Source organism: Artibeus jamaicensis, unplaced genomic scaffold (genome assembly GCF_021234435.1).
Source record: "Artibeus jamaicensis isolate MK-2021 breed Jamaican fruit bat unplaced genomic scaffold, CSHL_Jam_final contig_463, whole genome shotgun sequence".
In the NCBI taxonomy this organism is placed as follows: domain Eukaryota; kingdom Metazoa; phylum Chordata; class Mammalia; order Chiroptera; family Phyllostomidae; genus Artibeus; species Artibeus jamaicensis.
This window is the reverse complement of record NW_026521841.1, coordinates 757080-771864: the sequence shown is the minus strand read 5'-3', so window position 1 is coordinate 771864 and position 14785 is coordinate 757080. Positions and strand designations below refer to the sequence as shown.

The 14785-nt window shown below is 37.9% G+C and overlaps 1 protein-coding gene across 14 annotated transcripts in view; it reads right to left on the bottom strand.

The window, feature by feature from the left end:
- The window catches only part of CLASP1 (cytoplasmic linker associated protein 1), a 284449-nt gene that overhangs the window by 67422 nt on the left and 202242 nt on the right, over nt 1-14785 (bottom strand). For 13 of the 14 annotated variants that reach the window (XM_053666530.1, XM_053666529.1, XM_053666532.1 and 10 more), the window contains 3 exons: nt 10868-11031; nt 8608-8686; nt 6988-7131 (listed from right to left, as the gene is read on the bottom strand). In XM_053666530.1, coding sequence (XP_053522505.1) covers nt 6988-7131; nt 8608-8686; nt 10868-11031 — 387 coding nt within the window. Of the gene's footprint in view, nt 1-6987; nt 7132-8607; nt 8687-10867; nt 11032-11741; nt 11745-14785 lie in introns of all 14 variants that reach the window. The other variant, XM_053666542.1, reaches the window with a different exon arrangement.

The window sequence follows — 14785 nt, the reverse complement described above, 5'->3', positions numbered from 1 at the left end:
CAGGAAATTCAGGAAGCTCAGAGAGTCCCAAAGAAGTGGGACCCAAGAAGAAACACACCAAGGCACATCATCATTACATTAGCCAAGATGAAAATGAAGGAGAGAATTCTAGAAGCAGCAAGAGATAAGGGGACAGTCACCTACAAAGGAGTTCCCATCAGACTGTCAGTGCATTTCTCAAAAGAGACCTTACAGGCAAGAAGGGGCTGGAAAGAAGTATTCCAAGTCATGAAATAAAGACCTACAACCAAGATTGCTCTATCCAGCAAAGCTTTCATTTAGAATGGAAAGACAGATAAAGTGCTTCTCAGATAAGATCAAGTTCAAGGAGTTCATCATCACCAAGAACCTTATTATATGAAATGTTAAAAGGAACTTACCTAAGAAAAAGAAGATAAAAAAGATGAACAGTGAAAGGACAGCCAACTCACAGTTATTAAGAACCACACCTAAAACAAAAGCAAACTAAGAGGACAGTTAGATCAGGAGCGGAAACATAGAAATAAAGGGTTAGCATCTCATGCAGGGTTAGCAATAGGGGAGTGGGAGGAGGAGAAGGGGGGAGGAGGTACAGAAAATAAGTAGCATAAAGGGTAGGTAGAAAACAGATGGGGGGAGGGCAAGAATAGTATGGGAAATATAAAATCTAAAGAACTTAAGACATGTGATCATAAACTAAAGGGGGGAATGGTGGGGGAGGTGGTGTGCAGGGTGGAAGGAAATAAGGAGGGAATAGAACTGCAATGGCATAATCAATAAAATATATTTTTAAAAAAGTTTCTGGAAAAAACGAAAATGAATTCAGAACAACCCACAACTTATGGGACACAACAAAGGCAGTCCTGAAAGGGAAGCTCATAGTAATACAGGCCTACCTAAAAAAGACAGAAACATTTCAAACAAACAACCTAACCCTACGCCTAAAAGAACTTAAGGAACAACAACAAAGACAGCCCAGAGCTAATAGAAAAAAGGAAATAACCAAGATCAGAGCAGAAGTAAATGACATTGAGATGAAAACCACAATTCTAAGGATCAATGAATCCAGGAGCTGTTTCTTTGAAAAGATAAACAAAATCAACGAGCCTTTAAGCAGGCTCATCAAGAAAAAAAGAGGATCCAAGGCAACACGATCAGAAATGAAAGAGGGGAGATTAGAACTGACACCACAGAAACACAAAGGATTGTAAGAAATTACAACGAAGAACCTTATACCAAGCAATTTGAAAACCTAGGTGATAAATTTCTAGAAAAATATAATCTTCCAAAAGTGAATGAAGAAGCAGAAAACCTGAACAGACCAGTAACAGGAGATGAAATTGAAGCAGTAATCAAAAAACTCCCATCACACAAGAGCCCTGGCCCAGATGGTTTCACAGGAGAATTCAACAAAGCATTTAAGGAAGACCTGATGGAACACTCCCAAATTCTTTTTATGAAGCCAGCATCATTCTAACTCCAAAACCAGATAAAGACACAACGAAGAAAGAAAACTTCAGGCCAGTATCGCTGATGAACATAGAGGCTAAAATCCTCAACAAAATATTGGCAAATCACATCCAACAATACATCAAAAAGACCATACACCATGACCAAGTGGGATTCAGCCCAGGGATGCAAGGATGGTACGATATTCACAAATCAATAAACATAATATATCACATAAACAAAAGGAAAGGCAAAAATCACATGATCATATCAACAGATGCAGAAAAAGCATTTCATAAGGTACAGCCCCCATTTATGATAAAAACATGCAGCAAAGTGGGACTAGATGGAGCATTCCTCAATATAATAAAGGCCATATATAAGAGACCTACAGCCAACATCATACTCAATGGGCAAAAACCAAACTCCCACTAAAATCAGGAACAAGACAAGGTTTTCCACTTTCACTACTTCTATTCAATATAGTATTGGAAGTTTTAGCCACAGCAATCAGACAAGAAAAGGAAATAAAAGGCATCCAAATCAGAAAGGAGGAGTCAAAACTGTCATTGTTTGCAGATGACATGATAGTGTACATGGAAAATCCTATAGACTCAGCCAAAAAACCGCTCAACCTAATAAATTAATTTGGTAAAAGAGCGGGATACAAAGTCAATATCCAGAAATCAAAGGCATTTTTGTATACCAACGGTGAAACAGCAGAAGCAGAAATCAAGGGGGGAATCCCATTTGATATGGAAAAAAGAAAAATAAAATACCTAGGAATAAACCTAACCAAGGAGGTAAAAGACCTGTACTCAGAAAACTACACAACAGTGAGGAAAGAAATCACGGAAGATACAAATGGAAACATATACCCTGTTTATGGATCAGAATTAACATCATCAAAATGTCCATACTACCTAAACCAATTTACAGATTCAATGCAATACCTATTAAAGTACCAATGGCATATTTCACAGACATAGAACAAACACTTCAAAGTAGGAGGGATCACAATACCTGATATCAAACTGTATTACAAGGCCACTCTAATCAAAACAGCTTGGTACTGGCATAAAAACAGGCACATGGACCAGTGAAATAGAACAGAGAGCCCAGAAATAAACCCAAGTCTCTACAGTCAATTAATATTCCACTAAGGGGGGAGGACAACATAAAATGGAGTAAGCATAGCCTCTTCAACAAATGGTGTTGGGAGAACTGGACAGCTATGTGCAAAAAAATGAAACTTGAGCACCAACTTACACCATACACCAAAATAAATTCAAGGTGGATGAAAGATTTAAGTACAAACCATGACACCATTAAAGGCCTAGAGGAGAACATAAGCAGGAAAATCTCAGATATTTCACACAGCAACATTTTTACTGGTATGTCTCCTAGAGCAAGGGACATAAAAGAATAAACAAATAGAATCTTATCAAAATTAAAAGCTTCTGCACAGCTAAAGAAACAGTATAAAAATAAAAAGAGAACCAACCATATGAGAAAACATATTTGCCAATGATACCTGAGACAACGGTTTAATCTCCAAAATATATAAAGAACTTACACGACTCCAGTCTAAGAAGACAAGCAACCTAATTAAAAAAAGTGGGCAAAGGACTTAAAGAGACACTTCTCCAAGGAGGACATACAGAGGATCCAGAGACACATGAAAAGATGCTCAATATCGCTAGCCATCAGAGAGATACAAATTAAAACTACAATGAAATACAAGTTTACATCGGTCAGGATGGCCATCATAAACAAAGCAACAAACAACAAATGTTGGAGAGGTTGTGGGGAAAAGAGAACCCTAGTGTACTGTTGGTGGGATTGCAGACTGGTACAACCACTATGGAAAACAGTATGGAATTTTCTAAGAAAACTAAAAATGGATCTGCCTTTTGACCCAGCAATTCCACTGCTAGGATTATATCCTAAGAACCCTGAAACACCAATCCAAAAGAATCTATGCACCCCAATGTTCATAGCAGCACAATTTACAATAGCCAAGTGTTAGAAGCAATATAGGAGCCTACAGATAAACGAATGGATAAAAAACTTATGGTACATTTACACAATGGAATTCTATGCAGCAGAAAGAAAGAAGGAGCTCTATCCTATCCTTTGCAATAGCATGGATGGAAGTGGAAAGCACTATGCTAAGCAAAATAAGCCAGGTGGTAAAAGAGAAATACCATATGATCTCACCTTTAACAGGAAGCTCAACAACAAAAGAAACAAGCAAGCAAAATATAACCAAAGACACTGCAATACAGAACAGGCTGAGAGTGACCAGAGGGGAGAGGGGAGGGAATTTCAGGGGAAAAGGGGAAGGCTTTACAGGAACAAGTATAAAGGACACAAGGATAAAAACTAGGGTGGAGTGGAAATGGGAGGGAGGTGGGGAGAGCTAGGTGGGTGGGCTGGGATTGGAGTAAAAGAAAGAACACTGTACTTAAACAACAATTAAAATAAAATTTAAAAAGTAAATAAAATAAATAAATAAATAAAGTTTGGGATGTTGTTTCTTAAATATTCTCTTGGTGGCTTTAAAGAAGCGTGTTGCCATGCTGTGGAGACAACCATGTCATAGCAGATGGCAAATAGCCTCTACGAGCTGAGAGCGTCCCCTGTTGATAGTTGGCAAGAAAGCAGGCACCTTGGTCCTCCACTTGTAAGGAGCTGAATTTGGCCAAGAACCAGTGAGCTGGGAGAGGAGTTTTGGCCTCAGATGAGATCGAAGACCCAGACAACACCTTGACTTCAGTCTGGCAAGAACTCGAGCAGAGGACCCAGAGAACACATGCCAGACTGCTATGCCACAAAACTGTTATATAATAAATCTGTATAGTTTCAAAGCTGCTGTGTTTGTGGTAATTTGTTATGTGAGAGAACACTAATACAGATACCAAAGAGGGAAACTTTCAAGACTATGATCTTGAAAATAATGGCTTGAAAGTGTTACATGAAGTCAGATCATTTCTCTTTGGGTATTTATCATTCATTAAGTCATTCTAAGTATTTATTAAATGCCTACTTTGTTCCTAAAGTATTATGCTAAATTCTGAGCACAAAGGGTGAACAAGAGAGTAGGTAGATGGGGAAGGAGCTAGGAAATGGCAAGGCCAGGCCTTGTCCTGAAGATACTGAGGATCTTGGCTGGGTACCAAAAGAATGAGTGCCAACCAGGTCAAGATGACATTAGCAATCTGAATGTCTTGAAGTTCAACCCCAGGGTAATCATGTAAAATGATGGTCTCAATGTTATATATTAAAAATCAGCCAAGAGTGGAGGAAATCCCAGTCAGACACAAAACAATATCCAAGATCTTATCTACATCAATTAAGTCAAATCACCTGGGGTAGAGCCCAGGTAACCAGATTGGTTTTTTAGCTGCAGTCAAAACTAAGAACTATTTAGATATAAAGCTTTTCAGATTCCTGTGAAGGTCAAAATTATTGTCCCAGACCTGGGGTGGACCTTAGTCTGAAGGTGAGGTACTAAGCTGTCCTCACAATGGAGAAGGGTAAGAAGTAAGGGCAGGCATCAGAAGTAGAATGACAGTGGAGATTAGTCTTTGTGAAAAGTACTGTATGATCCAAAATAATTGAAATTAAGTGTTAAAGATCAAACAATAAATGAACCTTGTGATTATTGGCAATAAATTTAATATCCTGACCACATTTGACTTAAGCTAGTATTAAAATACGCTAAAATGTTTTGAAGTGCCAGGCTAGATCAGACAAGAAAAAAAATTCCTGTAATGTCCTGATTAGAAAAGTTAGGATAATAAATCCTAGTTCACATTTTTAATGTGCATGCCCAAAGAAAATGGACATTATGGTCAGTTAGTTGCTCCCATACAGGCCCTAATCATGGTAATGGGAAGTCTAAAGTATGTTTCAGAAGGGACTACTTCACTAACATTCAGTTACAAAAGCATGTACTCACACAGATACACACATACTTACGTGTTATGACTAAAGGTAGAAAAGGCTACACTTAAGGCTTTTGTATTTACTGGCTGATCTTATAATTTTGAAAATCACGACAAAAATGAGTAATGTTTTTGACTTACAAACCCACCAAATCATTCAACCACCTCCCACTGTACTTCTCTAATCCAAAATGGGCTTAATAGTTAAAATAAAAGTTGCCAGTGAAATGCTCTTTTGATACATGTTGAGAAATTTTATGAAAGAATGAATCAAAAATATTAATATTAGAACAATTTTAAATAAGTGCTTTAATAAGATCTGCCCTTATTCCTTTGACCTTGAACAATTTAAGTTTATTACTATACAATGAATTTGAGAAATACATGGACTGTGATCCCTCCAAAGAAACCTTTTAGAAAATTCTTCAATTCTTCTCCTTGCATTCCTTTAAAGAAGGAGCCAAGTGTTCACTGGAGAGATAACAACCTTGCTAACTATTCCTTGGAATCATTTTTTCCTTTTTCCCTGCCTGGACCCAAGTGGTCCACATGATCAACTCTGCCCCTGGTAGCAATGGCTATGGAATGGGTACGGTACAGAAGAAAAAAATGTGATCTTCATGATTATACACAAATAACCAAAATTATGTATTTTTAGTCTGAAAACAGAAACCTGCTTTTAAAAGTACTTTTCTATAAAGGCTAGTTAATTTTATGTAACGTAAAAGAATGACAGTAACAAATGAAATTTAAGCCCGGAAGGGCGTGACACTGACAGGAAGAAAACAACAGAAACAACAAACGCAGTAATACCTGGTATTTGTTTTATGCTTATGATGTGTCAGGAATTGGTTAAATGCTCTACATATATTAATTAATCTTCAGAATAGTCCTGAGGCAGAATAACTAGTAACAGAAATAATGGTATCTTGTGCTGCTCTCCACTTAAATGTGCTATTTCAGAAGAAGTAGCAAATGTTTTTCTTCAGGAGCTTAAAACACAACAATGAAACAACACCTTGGTATCAGGGTGTCTCAAAAATCTGAGTTCACCTCCCCACCTCACTCTCCAAATCAAAGAGTGTGTTCCAACTGTGGTATAGAATTGAAAGTTCCTGTGCTATTTTTAAAATCAAGAATTCATTATATATTAGCAAACTTTCAGCCACATTTTACTATTTGGCACCTTACGACCATAGAGTCTTAGACCTGCAATTCTATCTTCGAAGTACATGATACAGAACTAACATTTGGGAAACCAATTTCTGTGTAAGAGACACTAAACTACTAGTGCTTTCACATTAAAAACATGAATAGTTGTCTACAAAAACCATAAACCCATTATACAAGATTTCAGATTTTCAATTTAACATTCAGAGACTGGAATGAGGTAGAGTTGGAAAGAGAAGATAAGGGATAAGGGCAAAGTCTTGGTTTTCATAGAAAAGATGCGATAGAGGTTTGCGTATAGATTTGCATATAAATTTGCGTATAAACCACCCCTTGTGGGGTGGTTTGCAAGTTTCTAGATAAATTTCTTTTTTATCTAGAAAACACATCCTAAGAATAGTCTACCATTAAAAGTACACTGCTGCTCTCTTGGACGTACCTTTCTCACATCTGAACTCTTTGGTTCTGTTGTCCAGGTTATTATTCTAGAAACAGCAAGTCTGGTCTCACTAGAGTTTATAAAATCAGTTGGATCCATCTGCCTGGCAAGAGACTCAATGTACTTCAGGATTGCAACTTTGACCTGAAAGATCCAATAATTATAAACATTAAGTACACTTCATGAATCTTTGAATAAAATTCTTATGTGGTGATCAGAGGAAAGTAAACACTATTGAGGGGACACCTTCTTTCACCTGGAGTTATGGCTCCACATGAAGCCAGCATCGATCAGGAGAAAAAGCATGGAATGACTGACAGGTAAGTTTGGGAACTGGAAGAGTGGTGTGCAGATCAATGCTCTTCATTTTTTGAGTGCCATGCCTACAGAGAAGGCTGTGTCCTGCTCCTTGTGTATGCTGCAAGACACTCACAGGGTGGTAGTCCATGTGGGGAGGCTGTGGGATTTCCAGCTCTACCACTGACTGGTATGGCCAAGTACAATGCTGTAGTTAGTTTTGATTTTTAGACATTCTAGAGACCAGGCGTGTCTAAGCTTTTGGCATCTCTGGGCCACACTAGAAGAAGAATTGTTGTTTTGGGCCACACATTAAATACACAAACACTAACAAAAACTGATGAGCAATAGAAAGGCTTTAAATAAAGTCATGATTTTGTGTTGGGCCACATTCATAGCCATTCTGGACTGCATGTGGTCTGTGGATTGGACACTTCTATGAGCCATTTCTTGCAAGCAGCATGTTCAGTAACCAAGCTGATAGTCTGCCCTAACTTCTTCATTGATGTCTCAACTGGTGTTGACCTCAGGGTAAAGAGTAATTATTAACTGGGCCTATCTTAAAATACCAACCAAAGTTTAATGATTAAAAACCAGATGGTGTACACAACTTTACCCAAATGAACACAAATCCTCCCTTTGATTTAGTTTTATTACAGGTATGATTTTATAACATGTAATGAGTAATTTCCACGTAACAGAAATAATGGCATCCTGTGCTCTCCACTTAATGTGCCATTTCAGAAAAAGTAGCTGATCTTTTTCATCAGGGGCTTAAAACACAGTAACAGTGAAACAACACCTTGGTATCACGGTGCCTCAAAAATCTGAATTCACCTCCCCACCTCACTCTCCAAATCAAAGAGAGTGTGTTCCAACTATGGTATAGAATCAAAAGTTCCTGTGCTTTTTTTAAAATCAAGAATTCACTATATATTAGCAAACTTGCTGATATTTTAGAGTGTTATTTTTAAAATTCTCAATAAAATACCTACCTCAACAAACCAGAATTTTCTAGTTTAAATATTGTAACAGAGTAACAATACCCAAATGATGGTAAGGACATGGAAGAACTAGAGTTCTTAAACATTCCTGGTAGGAATATAATACAACCACTTGAACAGTTTAAAATAATATTAAACATACACCTCCCCAATAAATTGGCTATTTCTCTACTGAGTACTGAACCAAAAGAAATGAAAACACGTCAACAAAGAGGTGAACAAGAACACTAGCAGCAGATTTATTCATAACAGCAAATACAAGTCATGTGAAAAAAACTGGCTTCTACATGTTGAATTGTAATGCCAAATCATTACCAACCTTGAGGTTAGGAGTCTGAGTTTGATCCACAATAAATCTCATCAAAATGTTAAATTGCTGATCAAATGGAAAAGAATCCCTGGGTTTGAAAAACAGAAAAAAGTGTTTGTTTCTAAAGAAAAGTTTATAACATAGTATAAAACCATACAAAAAGAAAAAATATACTGTTGTAGATTAATGTATGTAAAACCAAGCATGTTCCCATTTTTTAAATAGTACTTTCATCTTAAATACTAAAGTAATACAAATTACATTAAATACTTAGAAAAAGGGAAATCTTATTGAATGTCCCCAAACACATACTAAACTTCTGTATCTTTCTAAATATTGCTTACCCAGAAAACACTGTCAGTTTTTACATCCTGATTACACTGCCTACAGGTGTAAGGTTAGCAGACCTTGCTTAGCTAACTGTGTTGTCTTCCTTGGTTCTAGCTGGGTAAGTGCTTATGATCTCTAATTGGTATAGTCACAAGAAGAATGCCTGTGGAATACTGAACAAGAGAAATACACATTCAGCTAAAGAAACCTGAGGGTCCCAGAAGCCCCTCTTCCACTCCATTTCTTCTGTTACTGATCTGATCTTGTTGGTCACCTTACATATGTGGCCCAACTGACTAACTTTGAGGGCGCTTGGCTAACTAAAGTCAGAGCTCTCTCTCCTTCCCTTAAAATGCCGCTATTACTAGTAGCAGTATAAAATTGCACAATGGAGCCCATGTGGATAAATGCAGATAGATGTACTATTGATACTAACAGGAAACAATGCAATGCAAACATCTATTAAATTGAGGCTGAGTGATTGCACTGCTGTCTTTGGACTCTCCTAGAGACTTTTCCCAATCTAGAGAAGTATACTAAAAAGAAAAGAGATCCAGGTTCAAAAATATAAAATGACAGATGTGAAATTTAAATGAAATAATAAAAGAAAAATGTAAAGTGCGCGGCACATACTAGGTATTAGTATTACCAGCATTATAATTACTAGTAAGAAGTAAATTTGGCCCAATAGCACATCCTTTTCTACTATATTTATTTGTACCCAGGAAGTTCTGAGGACCACTTCTGGAAGTAAAGTATACTTCAGTATACTACATGATTTAAATAACTCACATGGTTATAAATTAAAAAAATAAGGCTGACAAACCACACACAGAAACCTTTCCTCCATAGCAAATAACTGATGTATTTAACCAAGAAACATGCCCTCTTGTTAGGTATAGCCAAAGGACAGGAAACCAGGCAGATCTGCAATCAGGTCTATCACTGAGCCCCTGAATCCTCACTGTCTGATCCCAAAGAAGCTTAAGCAGTTACACCTCTGCAGCTGAGAAAAAGGGAATGATAAACATGCTTTAGAGGCTTAGACCAAATATAATGAGAACAGGATTCTTAAAGGAAAGAGACATTCAGAAAAATTAACAGAACAACTTTTTCTTAATCACCAAAGGTTAGGAATATAATCATAATATTCTTGCCATCCCTAAAAAATCTGAAATGGATCTTGTCATTCAAGAATTCACTTAAATTAAGCATGTGACCTACAGGCCAAGTCTGGCTCACAAATGTTTTATTTGATTCTAACAGTGTCATAAAAAAAATTCTTGAATGTGTTGCCTTAGTCCACATTTTGGACCATCCTTGAAAAGTCTGGTACCACTGGGTCCATGCTCTAGCACAGCACAACTGACTGTACCTCTCCACCCCATCCATGACCCTCACTCTTATCCACTTCACTCATTTCCTATAAGCTGGATCAACCCAGACTATGTGGCCAATGTCTTATAAATCCAATGCTATAATGATATAGGAATGTTCCCTAACTCTGGCTTATATGTGAAATATATATATTTAAAAAGGCTGAACCCATAGAAACAGAGAATAGAACAGTGGTTGCCAGTGGTTAGGAAGTGGGGGATATGGGGAGATGTTGGTTAAAAGGTACAAACTTCCAGCTGTAACATGAATATAATAAGTTCAGGGGATCTAATGTACAGCATGGCAATTATAGTTAGCATTTCTGTGTTATACACTTGGAAGGTCCTAAGAGAATAGACTTCAGGTGTTCTCACCACCACTACAACAAAAAAAAATAATCATGTGAGGTTGAAGAAGTGTTAACTAACACTGTGGTGGTAATCATTTATCAATGTATACATGTACCAAAATCATCACATTGTGCACTTTAACTTTATACAATGTTCTATGTAATTATATCTCAAAAACGAGGGAAAAAATGGTTTATTCCATGAACACTTACCTCGTGACATCTAGAGCCTTCTGAACTTTTGCTTGCACAGATCCAAGTAAATCTGCCCCCATTTTCTTAAGTAATTGTGTGAGAAGAACAAAAAGCCAGTCTTGCAAGTCATCCTTATGAATTATTATAAAATCAACAAGAGTCTCCAAAAACATACTGAAAACCTAGACGCAAATGAAAACCAAACATTTCACATGATCCATAATTTCCTCCAAAGTCTCCAAAACATTAAAAATGCCTACCCTGGCTTTACCCAGTCTCTTACAATTAGGTTAACACTATTAACAACTAACCACATTATGTGAGACAAAGGAATAAAAAGAATTAGAACTTACTCTCTGATGTGAATTCCACCGCAAACCAGGCCATGCAACAAAACAAATTCCATGTTAGTTCAGAGTGAATTAATACAATTTCATGCAGTTTCTTCAAAGACCTGAAATGGCTACAAATTGATAACATATTCTCTCCTCCTTCAATATGCCTTTAAAATTCAGTACAGAGAAAAATAACTTTGCTGAAAAGTATTGGCTTTATTTATTTTTAAATTTTTAAGTATTAAACCACTGGAAGACTAGCTGATCGTAAGTCCAATAACTAAGGGTATAAAGAAACAGCCACAGCAAGACTCGTAGGAGAGGCAAAGACCCAGAATGGGCTTGTCCCACACCCCTGAGTGAAGGTTAAGAATCAGGAGGGATAATTGGGCTGTGGAGGACCCCCTAAGATGCAAGGCTCCCCAGCCCAGGGCATCGGAGGTAGAAAGACAAGTCCCTTAACATCAGGCTGTGAAAACCAGTGCAAACTGTGTGTGAGAAAGAAGCTTCTAGGAAAGAAGGCACTGCAGGTCTTAAAGACTCAATTGCTCACAAACTCTCTTAACTTGGAGCTGCAATGTTGGAGTAGCAGCTCTAGAAGTCCCAGGGACATAAAGGGGATTAACTGAATTGACTGGCTTCAGGGCAGTGGCTGTAGGGGCAGGAGTTAGGACAGCTCTCTCCTGGACAAAAGTGTTGGCAGGTGCTAGCCGATGACAAGTCTAAAATCTCCAATAATCTGGCTAACACTGTTCTGTGCACCCTGATGATTCTGAGAATCAACTTCACCCAAGCCATGAGCCCGGTCTGGCCCTTTCAGTGGCTGTTCCATACAAGCAGATGGACTGGGCCAGCATTGCAGAATTTCCTAAAATCTCTCAAAAATCCACAAACCCCAAACAAGCAGCAGCTGGTCTCAGCATTCCCCATACCTCTTCTAGTGGCAGCCAGCCTCTGTCTACGGCATAGCTACTCCCAGGAGCCTCCAAGGCCACCACAGGTGGCTATCAACTGCAGGTCACTTTGTAGCTCCTAACAGGTATCCCCTGAGCAGACACAGGCAGCAGCTGACATGGGTATGCACTTGAGTCCCTCCCAAAAGGCCCCAGAACCAACACACCAGGCAGCCAGTTTGTGGTGCTCAGACCGCATCAGAGCACCCACCACTCAACCATCTCCATAAATGACACGCACAAAAGAATACTCAGCAGGCGCCAGAACACAGGTGCTCTGTGGGGTCAATCTCTGCCCAAGAGTTGGTCACGGCCAGCCCTCACAGCCAGTTTTCCTGAGGGTTAATCTTACACACTGATGTGCCAACAACAATCAAGGTTACAAAAAGGATAGAACACCACACAAAGGACACCCATGGAACAATCTATTCTGGTGACAGGGAGTCTGCACCACATGACTCCGCAGGACACCTACTACATAAGGCCAGTTTGCCAAGACTGGGAGATACGGCAGATCCACCTAATGCATTTAAAAAAAAGAGGCAGACAAAATGAGGAAACAAAGAAACATGTCCAAAATATAAGAACAGAACAAAACTCCAGAAAAAAGAACTAAAGAAACAGAAGAAGAATGCCAATCTACTACATAGAGAAGTCAAAACACTGCTTATGAGGATGCTCCATAAATTTCAGGGAAAAATAAATTATCTGTGTGAACTTCAAAAAGGAGATATAAAATAAAAAAATAACTTGTCACAAATGAAAAACCACTTTAAAAAAAAAATGTATTACATGGAGTCAACAACAGATTAGAGGAAGCAGAGGACTGAATCAGTGACCTGGAAGACAAGGCAGCAGAAAACAACCAACCAGAACAGCAATAAGAAAAAAATAAATAAATTTTAAGTTATCTCTGGGACAACTGATGCATACCAACATTTGTTTTTGTTTTGTTTTTTTAAGATTTTTAATTTATTTATCTTTAGAGGGGAAGGGAAGGAGAGAGGGAGACAAACATCAATGTATGGTTGCCTTTCGTGCGTCCCCTGCTGGGAACTGGCCTGCAGGGAACCAGCCTGCAACCCAGGCATGTGCCCTGACTGGGAATCTACCAACATTTGTATCATAAGGATGCCAGAAAGAGAGGAGAGAGACAGGAAGAGATGGAAATCCTATTCGAAGAATTAATGATCAAAAACTTGCCTCATCTGGCAAAAAAAAAAAAAGTGTATACAAAGGCCAAGAAGTGCACAGTCTCTCAAACAAGACGAACCCAAATAAATCCACATGAGAGGAGAGTAAAAATGGTAGGGATTTTAGAATGTATTTTGAACTTAAGCAACCATCAGCTTTAAAAACAGACTGCTAAAAACACAGCCTGATATACATGAAGCACATGGTATCCCCAAACCGAAAATCTACAGAGATATACAAGAAATAAAGAGAAAAAGATCTAAATACAATATTCTAAAAGTTAGCAAAATACAAGAAAGGAGAGTAAGACAGTGAGACAGTAACAGAGAACTACAAAAACAATCATGAAACAATTAATAAATTGGCAATAACTGCATCCTTAATTTAAATGTTAGTAATTAATTAATTTAAATCTAAATGGACTAAATGCTCTAATCCAGGGGTGTCAAACTCACTTTCACCAGGGGCCGTATCAGCCTCACGGTTGCCTTCAAAGGGCTGAATATAATTTAGGACTGTGTAAATGTAACTATTCCTTAACTAAGGGCAAGGAGCTCATCACTGCTGCTGGGTAGAAACAAGGTGCTGGGCCAGATGAAACAAGGTAGAGGGCTGGATCTGGCCCATAGGCCTTGTGTTTGCCACCTGTGCTCTAATCAAAAGACACAGAGTGGGTAAAGGGATAAGAAAACAAGACTCATACATATATACTGTGTACAAGAGACCCACTTCAGATCAAAAGACAGAGACTGTAAGTAAAGGGATGAAAAAAGATTATTTCCAAAATAGACTTTCAAACAAAGGCTGTAACAAGAGACAAAGAAATACATTTCATAATAATAAAGAAATTAATCCAACAACAGGAAACAACTCTTAAATATTTATGTACTCAATGTAGGAGCACCTAAATATATAAAGCAAATATTGATAGACATAAAGGGAGAGATCTACAGTAATACAATTATAGCCCAGGACTTTAACACCCCACTGACTTCAAAGGATAGATCATCTAGAGAGAAAATCAACAAGGAAACAGTGGCCTTAAATGACATGTTCAACTGGATCATCTTATAATGATATTTTTAGGACATTTCACCCAAAACCAGAAGAATATACATTTTTTCAAGTGCACATGGAACATTTCCCAGCATAGATGACACGTTAGGCCATAAAACAGGTCTCAATAAAATTAAAAAGAATAAAATCATATGAAGCATCTTCTCTAATCATAATGGTGGGAAACTAGAAGGCAACTACAAGAAGAAACTGAAAAGCACGCAAACACACTGAGGCTAAATAACATGCCACCAAACGATGAGTAAGTTAACAAGATTTAAAAAAAAGATCAAGAGACCTAGAGACAAATGAAAATGAAAATACAACCCAGAATCTAAGGGACACAGTAAAAGCAACTGTAAGAAGGAGGTTTACAGTAATATAGGTGTATCTCAAGA